This window comes from Cebidichthys violaceus, unplaced genomic scaffold, assembly GCF_023349555.1.
Source record: "Cebidichthys violaceus isolate CVI_PGR_0920_01 unplaced genomic scaffold, fCebVio1.0.p SCAF_12, whole genome shotgun sequence".
Taxonomy (NCBI): domain Eukaryota; kingdom Metazoa; phylum Chordata; class Actinopteri; order Perciformes; family Stichaeidae; genus Cebidichthys; species Cebidichthys violaceus.
The window spans coordinates 7,345,479-7,371,749 of record NW_027176285.1 but is presented as its reverse complement, the minus strand read 5'-3'; the positions used below and the strand labels follow the sequence as shown (position 1 = coordinate 7,371,749).

The window sequence follows — 26,271 nt, the reverse complement described above, 5'->3', positions numbered from 1 at the left end:
GAGTCATTCATTTGTCTCAATAGACGATCTCTGAGAGCGCGCTTGTGTGTGCGTGTATGTGTGTGTGTGTGTGTGTGTGTGTGTGTGTGTGTGTGTGTGTGTGTGTGTGTGTGTGTGATCTCGCAGACGTCACAGCCTGCCGTTGGTCCAGTTCAGTTCAGATCATCGGTTGGTTCCCTCCAGAGGTAGCAGTTCGGCTACATAGAACTAAATCCGGAGCTGAAGGCAGTTTAACCCGGGACATCCCAGCTCACACTCTGAACCGGGACACTTTTTTATTTGTCCTTAACCCGAAATAAGCAGCATAAACAGCCGGGCGGAGGGAGGGAGAGCCGCCGTTAACGTAACGCCCGTGACGTCGGTCCGCCCGGGCTGCTGCTCCCGCTAGGGGTTTACAACCACGCTGCTCGCCTGGAGGGTCCCTTTATCGGTGTGTACCGAGCGATCGATCGGTCCGATCGGAGCGCAACCGCGGGATACATAAGTGCGCGATGATGGAGAAGAAGAGGTCGGACTGCCCCGCTCTGCCTCCCGGCTGGAAGAAAGAAGAAGTGATCAGGAAGTCCGGACTGAGCGCTGGAAAGAGCGACGTCTACTACTACAGGTAGCCAACTCATCGATCAGCCACCGATCGGTGGCGGTAAACCGGCGATCGATCGGTCGACCCCCGCAGTTAATGGTCCTAACTCTTGACTGTCAGCATTGGTTGTGAATGCGCGGTACGTGCGCCGATACAAGTTAATCAGAAAGTGTGAGATGACTCAGTTGCTGTCAGAGAGGAGTTACAATGTAGCGCTCATTATGACACGTTCCTGTTGGCGTTCATAGCGGCGCTGTTATTAACAACTTTATAACACTCCACACACATTAAAATACTATTCCTGTGCGTTGTTTGAACAGTGGACACACTGGCGGTTAGATTTGAACTACTGAGGTCATGAGTCCAACCAAAACAATAATGGATTGGATTTTTCACTTTTGATTTGAGTGTTTATTAACCCCATAGTAAGTTTCATTTTCCATCATAAGTCACTTATTTCTTTATTGGCCCTAAAAGTGACCTGAGAGTGGTAGATGAGCTGGCTAAGGATGTGATGTCATGTAAAAATCCCTGGTATTCCTCCGCTGATCTTTTGGTATCTCGCCTCTATTGGCACAGACCGCTCTGCTGTATGCCACATAAAAAATAAATAAAATATCAATCAACAATCACATGGTTGCTATTCTAGTGGGGCTGTTTAACTCTAATGTGCTAAATGATTAGATGGACTATCGATGGAATCAACAAATAGTTCATAGTAATCAATGTTGTATTGATAGCAACTCCTGCTGTTTTGTTAAAGGAGTAAGTCAACAGTTGGCATTGTGAGTGGCGGACTCTGCCACCTATAATGAGAACTGCTTTATCGAAAGCTCATTACAGAATACCAATACATGTAATGGTTATTGCATAGCATAAGCATTATAGCTTTATTACAGCTGAAGTGTTAACTTAATGTAATTCACTTTTCTTTTTTTGGTATTATTACTACTACGAGTACTCTGATTCTGAATACATTAGCCCCTTTAGCTAGTGGGGCTAGCCCTGTAAAAGTGAAAGTATGTCCCAGACTTCCTCAGCAACTGATGAAGTGACACCATTGGTCGGTTGAGTGTTGTGAGTTTCCCCATTGGCTGTTCCTGTTTCAAAATGAAGACACACAAACTACATCCTCAACTACGTCCTTTAGGATGCTTTGGCAGTCATAGTCCTCAATTATTAACTCAAACGTAGCGTGACCATGATATGCTACTTCAGCACACTTTAATTCATTTTTTACTAAGAAGTTTTTTTTGTTGATTCAACTGTATGGTCGTTTCAGAGGCTGTAGTTTGTGGTGCGGTATGGTGTCATACTTATGTGTTTCTAATATTTTGTCCACCATTCTTTTTCTTGTTTTTATGCAAAAAATATCACAATATGATATATGAAAAGATTGCATTTAGCAATGTAAGCAAACCTTAATGTCACTTGCAATACCTATTACAAAAAGTCAGGATATCTCAGCCCCTCCTGCCGAAATTCTGACCTTTTTTTTTTTTTTTTTGTCAATCAATCTCTCTCTCACAAGTCCCCCAACTCTATGGAAGCGCAATCCAAAAAAAGAAAAGAAAATCAGTAATGAGTAAGTTGCAGCGTCAGCTCTGTTTTGTCCTTCACGCACTTTTCCTGCACATTACATTTTGCCCGACAACACCAACAATGAGTGCATTCAGATGATCAAGAGCTTCCGCCTGTCCCTGTGCTCCTCCGCCTCGATCACCATCACATTTAAGCTCAACTCTTCTTCTAAAGCGGACCCAAATTCAGTCTGAGGTTTTTACATTTTCCCGATTCCATAGCTTCACCAGCTACAGCTGCACAAGATGGCAGAGGAAATGATGTCGCTCCTACAGTGTAGGTCTGTGGTTAGGCCGTGACGCTCGCGGAGCCGTCGGCAGCTCACTTCCTGTTTATCGGCGGGCTCCGTCACACCCTGAAGCCTTTAACGCAGAGGAGATCTGCCGTCCGGAGCTGAGGCCTGCCTTTGCTTTCAGTTTACTGTGTGACGTGACTCATCGGTTCCAGTTAGGAAACCAGTCAGCAGGTCGTCTTACTGGAAGAGCAGTAACAGCCTGCCGGGGCCTCTGATGGCTCCATCTCTACAAACCCATGCTGCTTAACAGGAAATTATTTAGAACCCACGTTTTATTTTCAGTTCTTTCACATTAGAATACTCGGGTACATCGTCTGTTTTCACTATTTCACTTTGTTATAGCGGCCTAAAGCTTCAGTAAAGAGCTGGAGCAAGATGAAACACTATCTATGATACTGTCACACACACACACACACACACACACACACACACACACACACACACACACAGCTTCTGATCTGCTTTGTTGCTGCTGACCTACATGTCAGACGCAGCTGAGCGACTGTGTGTCTGTTCTTGTACTTCAGTTTCTGGGAGGACCAATTACCCTTTAGGACCTTTCGGGACGTTTTGGGAAAAGTTAGGACATTTTTTTGAAAGGAAGGACATTCTGTCATTGGGGGGGGGGGGGCGTTTTTTGTTTGATCGATTAATTCGCACTTCAATATATTTATTCAAACTGATGTTTTTGTCATGAATACTTTCACACAACATGTGAATACTACACGGTGAAAATGCCATGTAATATATATATTTTTGAATATGGACAATTGTCTGAGTTTTTACATTGTGAATAAAGGCATTAACCAATCAAGTTATGTGGAGTTGAGTTGCGCCTAAATTTATAAAACAACAAAAACAAGACTCCGTAGTTCGAACAAAAATGACGAAGTTCGAGACATATATCATTTGCAAGTATTTTGCATTTTTGTGTCGGTTATTTGTCACGCCCCTGGTGTGTAAGAGCCTTTTTAAGGCTTGGTTTTAGGGTTACGGTTAGAATAAGACAGAGGTTGAGGTTAGAGGCGAAGGGATTCATATGTCAATGAGGGCCCTCACAGTTCCTGCTGGGGGCAGATGTCATGTCAGTACACTGAGTGGTTCTGAGCATTCCTTTTGATATTATGTTTACTCACCATTTGAAATGAAAATTATGAAAATTAATACATTTGATGTATATGGGGTGCTGCACGGTGGTGTAGTGGCTAGCACTGTCAGCACTGTGGCAAGAGGGGCCCGGGTTCGATCCCTGATCCCGGGTGGTCCTTCTGTTTGCACGTTGCGTGGGTTCCCTCTGGCTTCCTCCCAAAGACATGGTGCTTAGGTTTTTTGGAGACTCGAAATTGCCCGTAGGTGTGAATGTTTGTCTGTTTCATTTGCTCTGCGATAAACTGGCGACCTGTCCAGGGTGTACCTTCGCCTTCGCCCATTGTCAGCTGGGATATACATATATATGTATATATATATATATGTGTGTATTAAGAGGTGCTGGTAAACAAACATTTTTGTTGTACAGATCCAGGTTAGCTGGTGGAGCATGAACGTCTGGGTGGTTGGATAGTACTTGAGTAAATGTGACATGCGGACTGATAAGAACGCAGATTGAGAAAGGCCTAACGTCTCGAACTGCGTTCGGGTGCTGTGGGACGCGTTTGATGGTCGCACCATCAGACAAGTGAAGATGGCAGCTGAGGAGCGTAAATTCCATGCTGGATGCAGAATAAAGCTGATGATTCGATAATACAATGAGACTGTAGAGATTTTGACAGTTCAGTTTGGTCTATGATACATGCATTCCAGATACCTCTATCACTGATAATACAACAACTCCAAAGACACTTCTCTAATTCTGGCCCAAATTCAAGCTCCACTTTTGTTCTGACTAGTCACGATGCGAGTTAAGATAACTTTAATTCCTGACAATTAAAATAATGCAAATTATCCTTTTTGGATATCCAACATTAAGATATTGATATCTTTAATCACACTATCTTTGTTTGTCTGACTCTCCTCCTTCCCTCATTTCTTCCTTCTTTCAGTCCTTCAGGAAAGAAGTTCCGGAGTAAGCCTCAGTTGTCCCGTTACCTTGGAAACAAAGTGGATCTGGGATGTTTCGACTTCCGGACGGGGAAGATGATGCCCGGAAAACTGCAGAAGAACAAACAGAGACTCCGACACGACGCGCTCAGCTTGGCCAAGGTAACACTGATGAATCACTGTGGGGGAGGTGGCAGTGCTCTGGTTGTGTTGTCAGATTATCAGATTAACACAGTTTGTTCTGCAACAGGTTGACAGTTCAGCAAGTCAGTTGACAAGCACTCATTTACCACAGAGGAAGAGTGTGAGGTGTGGGTGAAATCCTTACCACTGACTGCTGAACTTTCTGTCTGTCCACTTCTCTCATCATTCATGTGACAGTACCAGGGCTGTAGTACTCAAATCCAGTCTATGATCTCTGATTTGTCTCTGTATCGTGAGTTTTCTGACTCTAACTTGTCTCGATCTCGTGGGTGTTTTGACTCTGACCTGTTTAGATCTCGTGGGTGTTTTAACTCTGACCTGTATAGGTCTCGTGGGTGTTTTGACTCTGACTTGTCTCGATCTCGTGAGTATTTTGACTCTGACCTGTTTAGATCTCGTGGGTGTTTTGCCTCTGACTTGTCTCGATCTCGTGGGTGTTTTGACTCTGACCTGTCTCGATCTCGTGGGTGTTTTGACTCTGACCTGTCTAGGTGTCGTGGGTGTTTTGACTCTGACCTGTTTAGGTTGTGTGCTTGTTTTGCCTCTGACTTGTCTCGATCTCATGAGTGTTTTGACTCTGACCTGTCTAGGTCTCGTGGGTGTTTTGACTCTGACCTGTATAGGTCTCGTGGGTGTTTTGCCTCTGACTTGTCTCGATCTCGTGGGTGTTTTGACTCTGACCTGTCTCGATCTCGTGGGTGTTTTGACTCTGACCTGTCTAGGTGTCGTGGGTGTTTTGACTCTGACCTGTTTAGGTTGTGTGCTTGTTTTGCCTCTGACTTGTCTCGATCTCATGAGTGTTTTGACTCTGACCTGTCTAGGTCTCGTGGGTGTTTTGACTCTGACCTGTATAGGTCTTGCAGGTGTTTTGACTCTGACCTATTTAGGTCTTGTGGGTGTTTTGACACTGATCTGTTTAGGTCTTGTGGGTGTTTTGCCTCTGACTTGTCTTGATCTCGTGAGTTTTCTGACTCTGACTTGTCTCGATCCCATGGGTGTTTTGACTCTGACCTGTTTCGATCTCGTGGGTGTTTTGACTGACCTGTTTAGGTCTCGCGGGTGTTTTGACTCTGACCTGTATAGGTCTCGTGGGTGTTTTGCTTCTGACTTGTCTCGATCTTGTGAGTTTTCTGATTCTGACTTGTCTTGATCTCGTGGGTGTTTTGACTCTGACTTGTCTTAACCTTGTGGATATATTGAATTTTGGTCATCTGATACACACACACACACACACACACACACACGCACACACACACACACACACACACACACACACACACACACACACAGGATCAAATCTCACAAAGAGAGAATAAATCCTCCCCCAATACTAACTGATTGAACAAAGCCCAAAAGCAGCAGTAGCTCTGACTTTCCAATTACCATGGCTGTGGTTTAGGCTAAGCTAGCCGACAGACCAGTGTTACTGCAATAACAAGCCCCATCCACACAGATCCGCTTGAGTGTGTTTGTGTGACTGTGTGTTTGAGAGGTCAAGGTAATTTGTGCTGTCATGTCTCAATGCGTGTATGCACTTCTGTGTGTTGTTTTCTGTCTGTGTCCTGCAGTCTTACCAAAGACAACAGCAGCACTGACCCCTCTCGCAGTGTGTAGAAAAAAGAAACTTCTCATGAACACACACACACACAGTGACAAAAACCAGGGACAAGTAGAAAGGTGTACTCAGTAGAGTGTAGATCTCCTCCAGGTGTGTCTGCTCAGCAGTGGCGGTGATGCAGTCAGCAGTGTGTTTTCTGTTACCTGTAGGCTGTGGCAACGCAGTCAGCGGTTGCGTGTAGTTATTTTAGCTGATAGCCAAACATACCATCAAAAATAATAAAAGTGAGCAAAGTGTTTTCCCCGACTGTGGCTGTGTTTGAAATCCCACACTAACATACTATTATATTATATTCCCACTAAGTATCACGTAAAATTGTTTGTGTAGGGCACTCACACTTATGTGGATTTTGTGTGTACACGCGAGAAATGTCCAGATGTACAGTATACTACAAGAATTTCTTTGTATGTGACGTGAGCTTACTGTGCAAACTCAACTGCCCCACAATGCATTGTGTTGGGGGGTCTTGAGACTGGCCGTCAGTCTTGCGATTTCAAGCAAGGCTCACAGTTGTTAGTATGTCACTTTATTAAGCGTTAATATGTTACGAGGAGGTAGACGTTTTGATTTCCAATATGTGGTCAGATTATCCAAATATTACTTGTTTGGAAATTTGCTGTGTCGTTTTCAGAGATGTTATCGGGCTTATTTATTAGGCCGCAGATTTGTTTGTCCTTTTAGCCTTGTACAAACAGTTTATTAAATATTCTTACGAGATTCAAACAAAAAGTGTGAAACTTTTGAAAGAACAAAATAGCACATTCTTCCGACAAGGGAAAAGCTGGATTCTTCGACTTTGGTTTCATTTGCAATTTGTAAATCAGCTTGTGGGTTCTTTGAGGATGAATTCCCAAGCAACGAAATGCATCTTTGCTCAGTTCAGCACATTCAGGGGTTCTGCTGCCGCGGCATTACTTGTTCTGTTATGACCAGAAGCTTATGTCGGCTACTGCTGATGAGGACCCTAAGGTACGGCTGAAAGTTCATAAAAGCTAGGAAGTGGACATTGACTTGAACTCCCATGCTCAAATGTTGTTTACTGACATGATGACTTAATGTCCATCCGTCACTTGTGGCACAGTTTTTTTATGCAAAATTAAAACAAGAAGTAAAACGCACCCTAGCTAGTTTCCTGTTTGCCTGCTTGTTATCACAATCCACTAAAATCAAGATGATGATTTTAGAGCAACTGGTTCAAGAGAACCCGTGAGGAGGAATTCAAAGACGTATTTGCTATATATTGCACTATAACGTAGAGTGGCTGAGAGTTTAGAAACGTACATGGCATGTTCAATACTTTTCCTAACGATGCAAAGTGACATATTTTGTAGACAGTGACTGACTTGTGTGTCTATTTTGACATCTTTGCATATAAAACCTAGATCATTTGTATTATTTGCCTTCATACACAAAGCCCTCCCATGAAAGGTGGTGCTATTTTTTTTACCTTTTCTTTTTTAACACACTCTGCAATTGTTTGGAAAACCACAACATGTCATCATTAGTTCTACTGTGTAGCGATGCCTGCTGAACGTCGATGTGGAGAGCTTCACGCAGAACTCTGCCCTCTGTTGAATTAGGGCTGGTTTAGGTCCTGGTTTGAAGGTGATCATTTGACAATTTGATAAATAAGTAGATCAATACCACTAGGCCTTTTCCACAGCAGACATTTTGACTAACGTCACAGCATCAAAAGCATATGTGTAAATGGAATTCAACTGCCATTCATTTGATTATTTAGACTCGCGCTTTCCCTCCAGAACAGTAGATGTTGAGGTATGTTATTTTAAATACAAGCAACCAACATTAACATCCTTCAGCAGGGCAGAAATAATGTGTGAGTGTGTGTGTGTGTGTGTATGTGTGTGTGAGAGCTGTATTGACACGGTTTGTAACTTTCTGCTGCTGCTCTTCACACTCATTACTTGGGAGTACACACACACACACACACACACACACACACACTTCCTGTTGTTGTCTGTGAAACCTCAACTTAGAGTTAACACACACACACACACACACTCACACACACACACACACACACACACACACACACACACACACACACACATAAACAAGCACAAACACACAGATTACAATATTATCATCACTCTCAGTACTTTTAATTCGGAAGGTAAAACAGAGCAAGGAAAGGAAGGTAGAAAGGAGAGAAGGGTGGGAATGAGGGAAGAAATTGGGAAAGAAGGGAAAGGAAACATGTCACCGACACACAGACTCTGTCTCCGTCTCATCCAGGGAGGTAAACCGGACCTGAACACAGCCCTGCCAATCAGACAGACGGCATCCATCTTTAAACAGCCCGTTACCAAGGTGACGAGTCACCCCGGCAACAAGGTGAAGGCAGACCTGCAGAGAGCTAGCGAGCAGCCCAGACAGGTGAGAGGCTGACACACACACACACACACACACACACGCACACATTCTGGTGTCGCCATGGTAATGCCCGAGGGCAAGGTCAGGCTGTTACTCAAGAGACGCTGGGGTAAAAGCAGGTTGTCGTGGTGACTGGGGCCACTAGAGGGCGCTGATGTGTCATGGGAAAAACAGAATGGCACTCACACAGTTATGTTTGGCAGAGGGGATGAAGGATGGTGGGATGACTGGCAGAGAAGGAGGGACGGAAGTGTAGAATAGGAGGAAAGAAAAGTGAGACGAGGGAGGAAATGGAAGGAGGAGGAAGGAGGAAGAGGAGATTGAAGTTGTGAAGGAGGGTGAAAAGGAGAGAAGGAAGCATAATGGGGAATTATGTGCCGTCTTTATAGTGTACTAATGCCGTTTTTAACAGGGCAGTGTAAATGCAGTAAGGCTATTACTTTTGAAGAGTAACAAGTGGAAAACTTTCAACCTTCCCACTCATTTCCTATCAGTCACTCCGAATGCACCGGCAAATCTAACTAAACCTAACTAATGGGCCGATCACTCAGAAAAAAAATAGTTTTCCAATGGGTGTCTGCCGTGTGCTCCTTTATTCCGCCGCGTGCCGTGTTTTTCTGGCAGTTTTTTAAAAAACTTCAAATTTCTCAACTTTTTAGCGTCGGGCGTGGAGTCGCACCTCTGGTCAATGTCACGTTTGCAGCCAATCAAATCAAGCAAGAGGCGGGTTTTACTACTTTACCACTGTCTTCCTGTTTTGATGCCGGTAGATGTGGTTGGAACGGACATTGACATTAGCGAAAGTTAATGACGATGAACTATATCATTTTCCCCTCCTCCTCCTTAACCAACAGCAGAGCAGCAGCAAGAGCTCCATGTCTGCATTGAATCATTTGGCGTTTTTGAATCGTCCGCGCCTGTAGTGACGCGTCTCGCTGTGATCTGCCCCTTAGAGGGTTTTGTTGGCTAAACTTAACTTCCTGTAAAGACGGAAGTTTATTTTGAAAAGACGGCCTTGAGTTATAACAGTCGTATATTCACACGCTGTCACTGACACGACGAGTACGAAGAGCGTTGTAGTTTGAGGTTTATTGCCGCTGACCAAGCTGCGTTATTTGACGCGTTGGTGTGAGAATGTGTTGAGTATATTATGTAACTTTTATATATAGTTATAGTGTTTTACTTATATTCCCCACAGTCTTTCATTCATTGTGTGATACAGAGCGACCGTGGGCCACACTCATACTTATAGCCCTGCAATTACATCATCATAACATTAGTTAACTTTGTCTTGTGACTAAATAGGAGAGGTAATTGCTGTGTTAAGACGCTCAGAGCAGCTGACGCGCTACAAAGAGGGATATGGAGATTTCATGGGTCAAACAAACGCAGGACTTTGACACAGGAGACCATTGTTTAAGTCCTGAGTGAAACCAAGTCAACGTTGATTTATTAAGCCCGTTAACAAAACTTACTTGTTTTAACCCAAACCATGATCTTTTCCTAAACCTTCTTTGTAGACTTAAACTAAGTAATCCAATTTTGGAAGTTTATTATGAAAAACACACTATGTATGTATCGAGCGGAAACTGACACACCGCCCCTGACCCGTGTCAAGCTAACGCTAGAGGGGAAGCTAGAGCGTCACAGTTTGAAGCATAAGGCCACACATGCAGACCCCAGCTGACCAATCACAGAGTTTGTTTTTCCCATCTCCATAACTGCTGTTGCCTGAACACGTCGTTGCGTTTCTGAAGAGGCATATTTCAGCTACACTGTCGAGTAACATCTGAGTGGTTGTTCTCACGTTAGAGTTCCTGTAAGTAGTATAATATGTAGTATATTGTTGGGTTGACTCTGCAGGATCGTCAGTAAAGGTGTTGTGGTTGTATTTGATTCCTGTTCATCCTTGTATCCTTCACTTAATACTGATCCACTGAAAAAACTTTCTATAGCTGCTTCACAGTAAAAGCCTTCATGTGGTGACCATTGGAAAAAGCTCTTAATGTGAAGCAGCGGCAGGAAGTGTTTGGTTGGCATTAACAGAGTCTGAACACGGCAGCAGACTCGGAGCACGGAGCCGATCAGAAAACAATGAAGGGAACTAAACTGAAACTGCAGAGATCCGCACGGCCCGATGCAGACTCTCAACTCTGTCTGCCGTCTGTCTGCCTGCAGCTGTTCTGGGAGAGGAGGTTGAAAGGCCTGCAGTCATCAGACATCACAGAGGAAGTCCTGCGGACCATGGACCTGCCCAAAGGCCTGCAGAGTAAGTCTCCACCATGGACCTGAACACGCACCGCGCTCCAGTCCCGACCTCTGACCTCTGAGTTTTCTCTCTCTCTCTCCGCAGGCGTCGGGCCGGACTCCAGCGATGACACTCTGCTGTCGGCCATCGCCAGCGCCTTGCACATGAGCTCCGCTCCGATAACGGGACAGACGACCGTGGCTGCCGAGAAGAACCCGGCCATCTGGCTCAACACGTCCCAGCCGCTCTGCAGGGCCTTCACTGTCACCGACGAACAGATACGGTAAGAGACGCTGTCTTCGTCTTGTCCCGTACTCGTTCTTATTCCCACTGTTTGGCAGGTAGCGATGTGTACATTTTTGTCGCTGCGATCAACATTTTAACCAATGAGAAGGCGAAGAATGTGTTTCTGCTTCTGCGAGGTGCATGCTCGTTGAAAACAACAGGAAGTTAGTTATTGTAGTTTTTCCCACACATCTGGAGACACACTGCTCAAAGAAGGTTCGTGTCCGATTGCGCCAAACATGAGTCGAAATTTGTACTTCTTGGAGTCAGTCAAATCTGAACACAGACATGATGCACATATCTATATATTCAGTCTGACTCACACTTTTCGGGGATATTTCAGATAGCTTTCATGATTAAACACCCGTCTATAAATCTCCCCCGCACAGTTTTTTGCTCCAGAACTTGCCTGAGAATCATCAGGTTTTTAGGTTTTCTTCAGTAACAAAGTCACACAGTGTTAGTGGTCCCTACATTCATGGGCACATTGCAAAATGGAGCTAATTTGTCATACTTGCAATGGTGCCAATTTGATGATAATGATGACACTCATGGGATGTTCACTCATGCTAGAAAACGTGACTCCAGATGCTGCCCCTCTCGCTCTCTTTGGCTATTCTGCCCCTCTGGCCAAAAACACACTTTATTGTTTTCCCGCTACACATCTTTCTTCTTTGTACATGGAAGAACATGTTGTATGTCTTTTGTTGTTTTCTCTTAGATGATTTATACAGCAGTAACTATGTTACATTCTTACTGTGAAACTTGAACCTTTGCAAGGTGTATTGTGATCTGGGGAAATCTTCACTGATAAGATGCTGTTTCATGCTGATACATTTCATCACATTGCCTCAGGTGTCTTTGGAGCTCACAGTTTCTTAAACGTTTGACCTGTTAAAGTGAGACTATGTAACTTTTGAAAGAAGAAAGATGAATATTTTTTAATTAAATTCAATACACAGTTTTGCTGCCCAAGCCGGATTGGTCTGGGATGACCAGTAGCTTACTGGTCATCCCAGACCAATTATACTGCTGTGTAAATGACACTCATCACTGAGTCAATGCTACTGTTGCGCGATGCTTTAACATTTAGGAATATCCTGTTATGGCCACTTGAGGCCTCAGCAAAGTAACGTCACAGCAGATATCAAGACCGACCTTTTCTTCCTTCCTTTTACTGCTCGATGCTAACAGTCCCATTAGCAACGACTTGCACGACCGGGTTGTTTCACAAGCAGCCATTTTACGAGCTAATTTTAAACCAATAAAAAGCTAAATCATCCTCAGATGATAGCCCGTTTCTTTTGCTCTCCACACGGACTGTTCACCTGCATTCAACCAAAGCTTATTTGAACGTGATTGGTCGACACGGCTTGGACTACAAACGGAAACCAGAACGCTTCAGATACCAAAACCTTGTCCTGTTGCCCACAGATTCTACATATGAATGGAGAATCTGTTTTAGCAGGACGTGATTAAATCATTACACAACCCTGACACACTATTCAGAGCACCAGGACTCTTATCAGCTTAAACTATGTTAAAATCCCCAATGTTTTGCAGTTGCTTATCTGCATACAGAACCGAACAGTAAACCTGTCTCTTTTGAAGGGCAAGTACAGTCCAGTAAACGAATCGCTCCAAGACCTTGAGTCTCTGTTGGAGAGAAAGCCATAAAATCTTTGTAGTTTACTTTGCTTTTTCTTTATTTTGTGGTTGTTTTCGCCTCATGTGTTTTGTGTTCGTAGCAACAATGGCTATCCGTGTGTTCAGTAAGCTATCTGTAAAAAACCCAAAACAAAGACTACCAGGGGCCAGTCCACCAAGGCTGAGCAATGCCTCCGATACCAGCAACGACTCAACATCGACGCCTTAACTTCTCAATCACAGACTTCGGTAGAGATGAGATTGATTTTAGCTGATAACATTACAAGCTGACCTGCGTATGGAGAGGTAGTTAACCCATTCTTTTACACACAGACATGTGGATAGCTACTATAGTTATGCAGTATTTGTGAGCAATTTATGCATTTAAAAAAAATTGTTTTACTGAAATATCTGGAGCGTCATTATTTTTCTTATGGACTTTTAGGGTATCCACGTAAACAAATATTTTTCATTGTTGAATTTTGGGTGTGATGAGATGTGTGTGCAGTGCAATGTTTTGTCTCAAAAAACTGTTTTCGTATCACAAACACATGTCAGCCGTGTATAAACACCATTTATTATTTTTCAACCGTCTCATAAAAGCTTGAAGAGGGGGAAGCCGGCGTCTTCCTCTCCAGCCAGAGAGCGATTAGATGAGTGCAGATTACTGATGCATGCTGGGTTGTGGGAGTAATAAGTTGTATAGCGAGAAAGGAGGACGGGACGGTGATGAGAGAGCGGATGGGCGATGAGAGATGAGAAGTAATGAAGCATGAATGAGGAGGAGGAGGAGGAGGAGGAAGAAGAAAAGCAGCCCCCGCTACAGTCATGCCGGGGAATTAACGGCAAAGCTGTGATTCAGAATCACATCCAGGTGGACCGAAAAACTGCCGCTAAATCAGTTGTCATCTGAAACTGATCATCAGTAGATGCATCCATTTCACCTGCTTAAACTGTTAAAGGACAAGCAAGCACATTAGCTACAGGTCACATTTACCTCCACCATCAAATCAGCTTTTAGATTGATTCCCATTGGTGGCCTGATGGGAAGAAGAGGAAATTAACAACAGATTCCACAACAACAGATTGTAGCAGTATTTTTTTTTGCTTTTTAATGTACAACTACTGAGTTAAAGATTGTATAATAAATGTTTTTATAGTAAAAGTGTTTCAAGTCTTTAGTTTCCACGTGCACAACAATTACGGTGGAGCAGTTGACATTCTTGTTCTCAGGCTTCCTCAAACAATTCTACTACGATATGTACAAAAAGAGCAAGCAAAGTATACGATGTATCAAATGACATAGGCGTAGAATGCATGCGAAAGCCGTCGCTCAAAGAATTTCGAAAAGTTGACTGTACAGTAGCTGCTTGGGACCAAATGAACGAACACAGTGGCGCATTGAGCTAGCTAGTTTGCTAACAAGTTCACCGTATCAACTTAACAGGTGATGATATGTCAGTGTTGTCTTGTCTTGATGCAGGTTTAAGTAATGTAAAAATGTTTTTTCCACAAATTAGAAAATGTCAGTGTTGCTGTTTGGTGATGCTGTTTTTTTGTCGTGTTTGCATTCAAAGACACTTCAACATCTGAGGTTTCAGATTGACTGACATATTGTCTGTAACTCGCTATACTGCAAGCTTTCACAGAAATTAACTGAAACGAATGGGTGCATGAAAGGAGGAAGTCAATCCAAAAATGTATGAATGATTGATGGAAGAAAAATGAAGTTTGTTTCTTTGGACGGCTGGGGGGAATCGGACTGTCAACTTTCATTCTTCCTTTATTCAATAAAATTTTTTTTCGCAGTCATGGGACTTGCAGAAGGACAAATGCTGTATATATACATATTCCATCACCCTGTTGTGACAATTATATATTCCAAGAAAATAAATCAATGCTTATTAATTTTAAAAAGATCTGAGTCCCCAGATCAGAGTCCCTGTAAACCACATAGACAATTACAACAAGCTGACAGGAGGGGGCAATGTGGGGACACACACCGACCGACCGACCGTGTGTGTGTGAGTGTGAGTGTGTGTGTGTGTGTGTGTCCAGTTGAAAACAGACCAGAGAACAGCTGGCCGAAGCCATTACAGCAGAATCACTGGAATACATCACTACGTACTCCCTGTCCTCTTTGGTTCCTCCTTATATTTCCTTATCTCCTTCTTTACTCTGGCTCTCTTTCTCCCTCCTTCTACCCTTCTCTTTCCTTCTTTCCTTCCTCACATTTTCCTTATTTCACTGCTTCCCTCCATCCTTCTCAGCATCCTTTCACATTTTCTTATCTCCTTATTTATTCTGCCCTTCCTTTTTCCTTCTCTCCCATTATTTCCTTCCTTCCCTCCCTCCTTCCTTATCTTATTCCTTTATCGTGCAGTCCTTTACCTTAATAATAATAATAATAATACTTTAATCTCTCCTTCTTTGTGACGTCCATCTTCTCTTCAGTCATTTATTTTCACCTTACCTCCTGTTATTTCCTTTCCTCCTTCCTTATGCTTTTCTTTCATAAATTAAATTTAATTTCTTCCCTCCTTTCTTGAATATTTTCCATTTTCCCTCCATCCTCATCATCCTTTTCCCTCCAACAATACATTCTTGTCTTTCTCCTCCCTTTGTTTTTCCATTACTCCATCTTTCTCTCCTTTTCCATTTCATCCCCTCCTCCCCTTCCTCCCGGTCGCGCCTCTCCTCTTATTCCCCCTCCATCCCTCCCTTCAGCCTCCCTCCCTCTTCTCCTCCTCCTTCTTTTCTTATCTCTCCCCTCCATTAATTTCCAATTCTCTCCCTCTTCCCTCCTCTCTCTCCTCAGTTGAATGTGCTTGTCATCCTAAATCGCTCTCATTCCTCTCCTCCCCTCTCCTCTCCTCTCCTCGCCTCTCCTCTCCTCTCCTCTCCTCTCCTCCCTCTCTTACGCTTATTTCCTCTATCTCCTCTGCTACATCAAACTCTATTTTTTTAATTTTTTGTTTTATCTCTTTGCATTCCTTCAATCTTTCTAATTTTGTTTCTAATAATAATATTGAACTGCTTAATTTTTCCTTAGGTCATCTTTAAAACGGTCCCTTCTTTGGCAGAAGCAGATAGCATTGTAGTGCATGACAGTGTCTCATTGTACCTTTGGCTGTTAATCCAGATTCAGTCTGCACACACTGGGAATAAACATTTCTTTATGGACCTGGTTTTGGGCATTATTATGTTGAAACAGGAGAGGGTCAAACACAAAGTTAGGGACACACTTTTGTCTCAAATATCATTGTATGATGTAGGATAACATTTCCCTTCACTGGAACCAAAGCGGCCCAAAGCAGGAAAAACAGCCCCAGGCCAACAGTACATTAAAGTATGCTGACAGCCCTGTTCATGTGTATCTCAAAGACTACTGGCTGCATAGTCATGACATTTTTAGATTTAAATGACACCATCATCTTTCCACTAGCACCCCCCTCTCAATAAACCTAACATTTGACAGACTAAATAACTTAAATGACTACATACAAAGTGATTAAGATACAGAAAGGCGTCACATGTTGTTCCCTCTGGAGTTTAAGTCCACTGGCTGTTCGAGGATTTCTGTGATGTTTGTCGTTCAGGAAGATTTCAGGTGCATGAAGAGGAGCCTAAATAGACATCCTCTCCCACCTCTCTGTGTGTGTGTGTGTGTGTGTGTGTGTGTGTGTGTGTGTGTGTGTGTGTGTGTGTGTGCAGGGAGCAGGAGTTGAAAGTTTACCACGCCAGGAGGAGTCTGGAGGATGCACTGATGGCTGACGGTTTGGCGCGGGCCGCCGAAAACACCCGAGAGCTGCTGGAGGGTAAGACGGCCTGAAGACGGACAGGTGAGACAGATGAACCGTGTTATTAATAATCGTACCTATAATAAGCAGCAGAAAGAATAACACGTCTGTGGTCTCATCGTGTTTTTAGTTTCATAGTTCGAATTCAATCAAGCAGTTTATTTTTGGTGTTCTACTGCAGTTTATTCTTCTTAAACTGGCCATGTGCCATGTATATATATATATATCTATATATATAGATATATATAACTATATATATCTATATATACACTTTCCTGTTGAGCAAGTTGATTGAGATATTAAAACATCTAAAAAAGTAAAGCGTTTCTATTACAATTCCCAGCATGTCTGAGTTGAATACATTAGTATTAAAAGTGTTAAAGACCCTGTCTCAAATGTGCAGATGAGCTGCAAATAGGATTGGCGAGGAGATTGCTAACATTAGCCAGTTGTCATAGTAACACAATGTTACTGCTTTCAGGCAGGATGATGTGCACATCAGTCAGAGGCAGAATATGGGAAAAAGAGATGGAATATCTGTCAGAGTAAAGAGGGAAAAGAAAAGTCACAGTGAGGTGAGAAGATGGTTTAAAGTCTGCGAACATCATCATATGATGAAAAAATGTAACACACAGTGTAATATATATATATATACATATATATATATATATGTATATTTGTACATCATTATCACAGTCACACACCACACAAATATCCTCAATCTCCACACAAAGCAGCTTCCTGTTCACACAGATTGAGTCTCTGAAAATGGTTCACTTTCATGGCTGACCAACCACAAGACGAACCATAAAACTACTAAAATACTTCCCCAATTGTTAAACTACAGAAGCATTACACTACAAAACTTTTGAACTACTAAATGACTTTACTATAGAACTAAAAAACTACTTAACTATTGAATCACTAAACAACAAAACTACCAAAGTACTTTACTAAAGAACTGTTAATGTACAGAAACACAAAACTACTAACCTATTGATCTGATTAACAACTCACCACTAAACAATGTACCTTGTTTTTGTTGTTCGGTGATTAAAGTTTGCTATTTTTAATCATTAACTTTTTTAAAGAGAATAGTATTTTTCACTATTTTTTGTGTCGTTTGTGTAAACTTTGAGCCAGAGTGACTAAGATGGACCGTACGTCTCCGTGGTGCAACCAAACATTGCTTTAGTATCAAACTTTAAATGTATCGTCTAGTGTGAACTTTGCAGACTAACGAGAAAACTTACATTCTGCAGAATTACTAAACTACAGATACACCAAACATCTAAACCACTACAAAACTATCAAACTACTTAGCTGCTAAACTATTGAACTACTAATGTGTTTAATTACTGAACTATAAACTACTCAACTACTAAACAAATAATCCAGCAAAGTCCTTAAATACTGAACTATCAATCTACATAACACCTAAACTATTGTTAACTACCCTGACGACTAAACGTGATTCACCAAACAATCACTAAAGAATCAGCTACAGTAACTGACTGAATTACTTAAGTACAGAACTACAGAATTAGAAAATGAATAATACTTAAGTATTACTTCCGACAAGATATGAATGACTCTGTGCTGCAGTTTAAACGTGAGGAAAGTTCCAGATCGCAGCTTTAAATGTCTTGAACAATGCAGAAGCAGAACCAATCTGCTCTGTCAGAAATCCTATCTGGCTCTGTGTGTGTGTGTGTGTGTGTGTGTGTGTGTGTGTGTGTGTGTGTGTGTGTGTGGAGACTTGTTGTGAATGCTGATGGGATTCTTGGCATCTGATTGAAACTCAGCCATGCAGCCGACTTTGTGTGCGTGTGTTTGTGTGTGTGTGCGTGAGTGTGTGTGAATGTGAGTGTGATTGATGGGCCGTGGGCTTGTTGTTGGAGTGTGTGTGTTAATGGTTAATGTGATACGTGTGTGTGTGTGTGTGTGTGCTATATTACAGTTTGTTTGGTTATTGGTTATATTTCACTCTGCAGAGCCTGTAAACAAAACCAAATTAAAAAACATTTACTTTCAGAAGTTTACTCATCCATCCATCATCCCTCCGCTTCCCAGCTGCTTATCCAGGTCAGGGTCGTCGTGGCAACAGGGCAGACAGCAGACCAGAGACTGCTTTCAGTGTAAACATGTTCGCAGCCGACTTTAAGATCTGGAGAGTTTTAAAAATCTGCTGACTCCAGCTCTTATTAATTAGGTCTGATTAGGCCTGATGGTGGAGTTAAATAACAGAGGTTGATCCTCTGAGAAATATTTCAATGCAAATCTGAAATTTCAAATGTTCCTTAAATGAATATACATTATTTTATAGAGCTAGACAAATCCTCTTCGTTCTCATTCGGCTAACTTGGCTCTTCAAACACAAATGGAGGACTAATTTGTTCATCGTGGCTGACATTTCCTTAACTAACAGAACATTATTATTTGGAAATAAAGGCAAAATGTTGAGTTGCTTGCATCTAAAAAACAGTGAATAAGCCTTATTTTTAGTTCCTGTTAGCCGTTTTCTGTGTCAATGGTCATTTGCTCTAACCAATCAGTAGTGTCGATGGAAGGTTGTGGTAGTGGTTTAAACTTCTAGTTCCACTACTGGCTCTAATGCTGTATTCACACCAAATGTGAATCGAATTTTCGCATTTTTCAAAAAATATACTATTTTGCTGTGATTTAATTGCAATAAAGGAATAAAAATGATGCCGAAATAATTGAATGATTCACTTCTGGTTTGATGTGAACGCAGCATAAGAACAGCAAAATCATCAGCATTTGTTTGTCAAGTTCAACACTCACATTATGTCTCCTTTGTGAGTGTTGCTTTGGTGATACGTCTGTCGTGATACGTCTGTCGTGATACATCGGTTGTTAATAGAAGCTGCAAGGGTGTGTGTGTGTGTGTGTGTGTGTGTGTGTGTTGTGAGATGGATGGTGTGTGTCCCTGCTCTGTGATGTTTCCTCTAAAAGCCGACAGATAAGGAGGCGTTTTTTTTTTTTTAAAGCACATTTGTTTTCTGCGGAGGGAAAATTGTCCATTAATGCAGATTTATGCAGATTGGCTGGATGGAAGTCGTTTGGGCAAAAAGAGCCGCTGAGAGTCGAGGAGTGATTACTAATGGGTTTTTATAGCTGGACCAGAGAGAGAGGGCAGCGGCCAGCCAGTGTGTTGTGTGTGTGTGTGTGTGTGTGTGTGTGTGTGTGTGTGTGTGTGTGTGTGTGTGTGTGTGTGTGTTTCTGTGTCTCCCGGGCTGCTTTCCAGCTGTTGAAACAACCATTTTAAATCTTTGCAGAAACCTCAGACCGTTCCGTGCGTTTCCTGCTGCAGTGACTGTTATTGCTGCTTCTTGCTAATTTATTTATGTTGGTTTTATGGCTGAGTTGGTGTCTTCCGTTCTTTTCCTCCTCCGTGGCTCCTCGCGTTCTGCTCGGTCTTGGAAACATGGTACAGTAGGCGGCAGTCACACACCAATGCTACTTACGCTGCAGGAATACAACAGGAAGGGGAAACAAGTCAAACACCATTACTTTGTTGTTCAGATTTCTTTCAGTAGGAGAAGAAGTGTTCAGATTCTTTTAGAAGCAGTAGCAGTACCACAGTGTTGAAATACTCCATGATTCGTAAATGTCCTGCTTTCAGAACTTTGCTTTAAATGTAAGTACTTTAAGCACATTATTCCAAAAATAGATATTTATTTTTGACACATAGCATAAACAAACACTGTTAATAAGGATTCATTACATTTGGTTGTGTAAGAATTGTGAGTGGGACTTGTCATCAAGCCTAACTGACCACAATGATATTTCCTTTCACTTATCGGCCGACATTTGCTCAGCTGAATGACACTAACAGACATGAACGTTCAATGCATCTGCTCTTGTATGCTGAATCTTTTTCAACAAAGTTTTTACAGTTTTTACCGTTTTACAACAAAAGCTTCTTCAGTGTACACAATAGCCCATCAGGGCCTTGAACCCGCCCACTCATAAAAAAAGTTGCCACATTTCTGGCCGTGTTAGTGGCATGGCTCTAGGAACGGCAGTGTTGGGTGGTCGGTCCAACTACTTTGGTCCAGAATGAAATATTCGAGTATAGGATTATGGAATTTTGGACAAACACTCATGGTCCCCAGAGGATGAATCCTACTGACTCTGGTGACAGTTTGACTTTTTGTTTAGTGCTGTCATCCAACATGTTCTCACTCCCAACTCAAAGCCAAAAGTGATGCTTGGTCAGTGTCTCTATGCTTCATATGTAGGTACCCCTCTAGAGACACTTTTGGACAAGCATAGTGTCTTTTCAAAATAAACGTCCTTCTACACAGGGAGTTAGATTTAGGCAACAAAACCACTTAGATAGGTTTAGAAAAATAACGTGGTTGACCCCATTACATTCTGTGGCTGAAAACGAGTGCAAAAAGAGAAATAAAAGGTTCAGTCCTAAACCTTTCCCCACCACTCTTCTGTTTTATTAGACAAACACAGAGATGAACCTGACATCCAATCCGCTCAACTGATTTTGGGGATGACGATATGGATTTCACTACATGATGCACTGTTCCTTTAAATGTGCAGACTGGTGTTTTTATCTGATTGAGACGAAAGATTCACACCGCTGACTGAGAAGAAACTGTTACAGTTTGATACGGACACACAAACGGACTGGCCTGTGTGTGTGTTTGTGTGTGTGTGTGTGTGTGTGTGTGTGTGTGTGTGTGATTATTAGCTGTGTATCTTGTAATTTCCAGAGGAGCTGATTCAGACTCCTGCAGCATTTTTCAGCTGCTGGTAATTAGTGGATGTTGAGACACAGAGAATTATCTGCTTCAAAGTCATTCACAAGGCTGATAACTGCTGAGTGTGTGTGTGTGTGTGTGTGTGTGTGTGTGTGTGTGCGTGTGTGTGTGTGTGTGCGTGTGCTGTCAGTCAGCTGAATTGCCTCGATTAAGCGGCAGATTATCAGGATTTTCTAATTATTAGGGAGTAATTAAGACTGAGCTGAGGATTATCAGACTGAAACATGAAAATTCCGAAACACTGAAGGAAGAACACTTTCAGATATGGACACATTAATATGCTGAAACAGTAAAACAATGAAACAGTAAAACAGTGAAACAAAGAGTCTATCCTATAGTCTGTTTGGTGGATTTAGCAACACTTGCATTTGCGTAGTGGAACACTGAGGGATTCAGAATGGAAAGAATGAAGTAATCAAAATGTCAATATGGAAGGGATGAAGGGAGAAAAGAGTGACTCTAGATGGAAAGAGCGGGACTAAAGTGGAATAAAGGGTTGAAAATGGAAAGTAGGAGGTATTCAAAACATGACAATGAAGGATTCAGAATGGTAACAAATGGAAGGACTAAATGAAATAATCAGAATTGAAGGAAAAAAGGATTCAAAATGGCTCAACAGGAAATTTGAAATTCAAATGAAATAATAAAGATTTAAAATAGAAAAGAGTAAATATTCAAAAATGGCACAACATCGGATTCAAATGGGAACAACTGGAAGAGGTTTTGATTTGAATTGAGGAATTACAATTAAAAAGAGGGATCGAAATGACGGGATCCAAAATGGTAAAATGAAAATGGAAAGACTGGTTCATGACATCTTAATGGACTGCAGGAAAACCAGGATTTCCCAGTAGTCTGAAGGCAACTTTAGTTATTTGTTATGTCAGTTCTGACATTTTCATGATGGTGGGACATGCTCTAAATCCGGGAGTCAGAATGGGCCGTACAGCTGAGGAAAAGACATGGAGGCGCTACTCAAGGAGGAGAACATGGTAACATTTGATATCACTCCTCTCCCCCTGTGTTTCACGTATAATTAAAACATTCTTCTGTGCAGGGAAAAGGCCTCTGCAGGCTGGGGGTCCTGGTTGTAGCCCCGCCCCCCTCATTAATGCAGCAGGAGGGAGGAGGTGTCGAGGGGTTAATGGAGAAGCTAATGATTAGCATGGAGGCTCTCCACATTAATTGGATTTTTTTTTTTGTCCAGAGGCTGATGTTTATTGTTCAGCAGGAGGTGGAAGAAAGGCGGCAGAGACTGTTTGTTCCGTAGAATGTTTTTATTAAGTGGGTTTTATTAAGACAAGCTTAACAAGTCAATTTGGCTCTAATGGAGGAAGGAGGTAGGAGGTGGAGTTTTGTTTAGAGGTCTCTGCAGGGAGCCTCGATTACACACTGTTAGAAAAGACATCAGTATAGACTTGAGTGCTTATTAACACTCAAACGCGTGTTGGTCCTTCTATACATGAGAGGGCCCTCTCACATAAAACATTCCCCAGCCCATAACTCTAACCTCAACCCTAAAACCAGGTCTTCTTAACCCTAAAATGTGTTCTTATTTTCCATAAATGTAATCACAACCTGACGCAAGGTTGGACAAAAGAGGTAAGACCTCCACGAGTTGTAAACTATAGGTTTATTTTACACGATCATGAAAGAAGTTAAAGTAAGACAAACCAACAAAACCTAAAGGTTGGAAAATGTTATAGGGTTGCTCTTCGAGCAGATGAGCTGAATTCTCTATGGTGTCCTGTCCAGGGAGGGCGTCCTCAATTTATAAAATGTTAATATCGACAAACATGACCTCACTGTCCAAAAGTTTCCTCAAAATGTCTCCACTTCCCTCAAAATTCCTCACTAAGGAAAAACGGTACTCACACCAAGATGACCCTACAGAAATGTTTTCACTTTGCCCAATTCACAAAAAAACTCCCCACTTTCCAAAAATGTCCTGAAAATTGTCCAAGCTTTACAAAAATAGTCCTACCTTTGAGAAAAAATGTTCCATCTTTCAAAAAATGTCGCCATTTTGAAACCCATTCACAAAAATGTCCAGAAAAATTTCCTCACTTGACAAAAATGTCCAGAAAAATGTCCTCACTTGACAAAAATGTCTTTGCTTACCAATCATGTCCTCACTTTACAAAATGGTCCGCACATTCCAAACACACTTAATAATCCATAATCATAGTGTTCTTTGTGTATATATATTGTATATGTAAAGTATAACTTAATTAATTTGTTCACGCCATACCCTATTTTATTTGACTAAAATCCTGCTTGTGTTTGGCTTTTTGTTTTTCATGAAAGCAAAAACACTATTATAGTACATTTAGTATGTTTATATTCAGCAAGTTGATATGTTAATATAAAAAGTATTGTTTTGGGACGCTTTGTCTTAAGTATCAAACACAATGACAGGCGCAGCTTTTGCTGTGTCACCAAACTTAATTTCCAAGATGCCACTTTCACATTCTCAGTTTCATTTTTCACACTTTATTTTTTACCTTTTCATCATAGACAGAACACATACATACAGAAAGAAAAAAACTAAAACTCATTTCAGTGAACTTTATGATCAAAACCCACCAGAAACCTCAACACAAAAGTCCACTCTTAAGCAATCTCAACTCAAGGTCCACTTACTCGCATTACAGTATCTGGAGCTATCAACTATGTCACATAGTCTTGATTGGCCGATGCAGTTTACTTTTTAAGCCGACACAGACGAGAAGCTCTGAAAGTGCTCCGGATGAAATCACAATAGCAACTGAGCTTGCATGTCAACAGATCTATCTCAGTGACAACTGAAGAAAACTCAAAATGATACGGTTGAAAGGTCCAGAACAAGATTGTCAGTGGCCATTGAGTTTGGATTTTTATTTTTCTCAAACTAAAACAAAAACCACTTCAGACAGTCAGGCAATAATAGAGCGAACATGATGTGGTTATATGACTACAAAATCTGTCAACTAAACTGTTACCGGTGACAATAACTGTGTCTCTCTGTCTCTCTCTCCAGAGTTCCTCTGTTCACCAGCCTCAGGTTTATAATCAACTTCCTCTTAATCCAGACAACAAACCAAAAACAGAACACCCACAGACTGAAACCCACCTGCACTGATCTGTTGTCTCAGTGGGGGATTCCTTCAACCTTCCCGTTAAGGAAACTATTTTCAGGATCTATTGACATCTGGAAACTACAGGGATTTTTTTCCAGAGCAACAGCAGCAGCAATCACAGCAATAATGGCATCAGCAACAACAACACCAGCAACACCGGCTGCGACTACAACAGGACAACAAACAGCTGTAGCGTTAAAAGTTGCAGCAACGTGAAATAGCAACATAGGAATGAGCAACAGCAGCAATAAGTGGAGTATCTAAAGCAACAACCAAAGCCTTTAATCCTCTCTGTGTTTTATCATCTGTACAAACTTTACAACAAGTGCTTACCTTGACTCACTTTTCAGATTCAGATATTACTTTTCTTGCTTTTTGATATAAAGCCGATAAAAATGCTGAAGAGCCACGCCCTCAACAAACCCAAAGTCAGATTGCAAACTGCTGGACGGCTTTTGCTAACTCTACTAACTTTCCTTTGTGCTCTCTGATGATTTTGGTTGTTTGTGTTGTCAGATTGTTGTCAGTTTTCAAAGGTTTTTAATAAAATAATGAGAACTTACATGAATATGAAATGGAACAATTGCTTATTTAAGATTTTATACCTTGAGAGAACATATGTGTACATTTCTTGGATTGGAGTAAATAAATGATTATATTCACCATTGCTTGTCGGTGTTCTTTTAAATTCTGCTGACAAAGGACTGTGTTTCTAATGATGTTGACAATCAATATTCTACACCCTGCAGACAGCTCAACCTTTAAAGGAATGCTACAACATTTTGGTAAATACACCACCTTTTCTATCTGAGAGTGCGATGAGAAGATTGATAAGAACCTCATGTCTGTGAGTTAAGTGCTGAGCTGGAGTCAGGATGTGGTTAGCCTAGCTTAGCATAAAGACTGAAAGAAAGGGGAGACAGCTAGCCTGGTTCCGTCCAAAGTTTAAAAAAAAATACGCCTGCCAAGACCTCTACAGTTCATGACTTCTTTGTATCTCATTTTATTTATTTATGTGCATGGACGGACATGTACAAACAACATTTTGTTGTTTGTTGGGGTTTACGTGCTGGAACTATTTTTTGTGATAGCCAGGTGCAGTGACTTTGTGATGACTCTTGTCAATTGTTGGACTATTGTTGGCTACACACTCTCTCTGCTTGTCTTCATAGGTTGTCTTCTCTCTCTACTACCTGCCTATCTCTCTTATCCTCCTCCAACAACAAAACCCGTTCTCACTCCCAACTCGTCTAATACCACCAGTTGGTCAGCGGCCCTCGCCATTTGATACCGAGGCACCCTTTAGCATCTGTATCAGACGCATCGGGATTATTAGAATGTCAGAACAACTGATGCAGTGTAAAGAGCAAGAAAGTCTGCTTAGTGAGGAGGTCAGGGTGGAAGGTTGGGTCAAACAAACACAGGACACAATTGTTTGTGTCAAACCAAGTCAACGTTGACTTATTTTACCTTACTTTTGTTACGTAACTTATGTAGACTACAGTATTTAACGCCAGTTACATAACAAACTTATTTTAACCCAAACCATGATTTTTTTCTTAAACCTAAGTATACATACCTAAAATTTGAGTAAATCCACATTGGAAACCGTACGTTTCCTGTGAACACGGAAGTTTATTTTGAAAAGACACTATGTAACG

General features: G+C 41.7%; 1 protein-coding gene across 2 annotated transcripts; it reads left to right on the top strand.

The window, feature by feature from the left end:
* The first annotated feature begins 123 nt into the window (after positions 1-123).
* Positions 124-25,273, top strand: mbd2 (methyl-CpG binding domain protein 2). 2 transcript variants are annotated; one of them, XR_011102255.1, is made up of 8 exons: positions 124-604; positions 4,496-4,655; positions 8,572-8,712; positions 10,888-10,978; positions 11,063-11,240; positions 16,604-16,731; positions 17,171-17,264; positions 24,511-25,273. XR_011102255.1 is itself a non-coding variant. In XM_068706078.1 (7 exons), exons 1-6 carry the CDS (start codon positions 492-494, stop codon positions 16,719-16,721), a joined length of 801 nt encoding a protein of 266 aa, XP_068562179.1. In that variant the 5' UTR covers positions 124-491; the 3' UTR covers positions 16,722-16,731; positions 24,511-25,273. The 2 variants fall into 2 exon arrangements, 1 of the variants encoding a protein (XP_068562179.1); XM_068706078.1 differs by lacking the exon at positions 17,171-17,264.
* Positions 25,274-26,271: the final 998 nt, after the last annotated feature.

Coding starts and splice junctions, on each gene's coding strand:
- mbd2 (XM_068706078.1), top strand. CDS start 492: ATGATGGAGAAGAAGAGGTCGGACTGCCCCGCTCTGCCTCCCGGCTGG. Junction 605..4,495: donor AGCGACGTCTACTACTACAG/GTAGCCAACTCA, acceptor TCCTTCTTTCAG/TCCTTCAGGAAAGAAGTTCC. Junction 10,979..11,062: donor CCTGCCCAAAGGCCTGCAGA/GTAAGTCTCCAC, acceptor CTCTCTCCGCAG/GCGTCGGGCCGGACTCCAGC.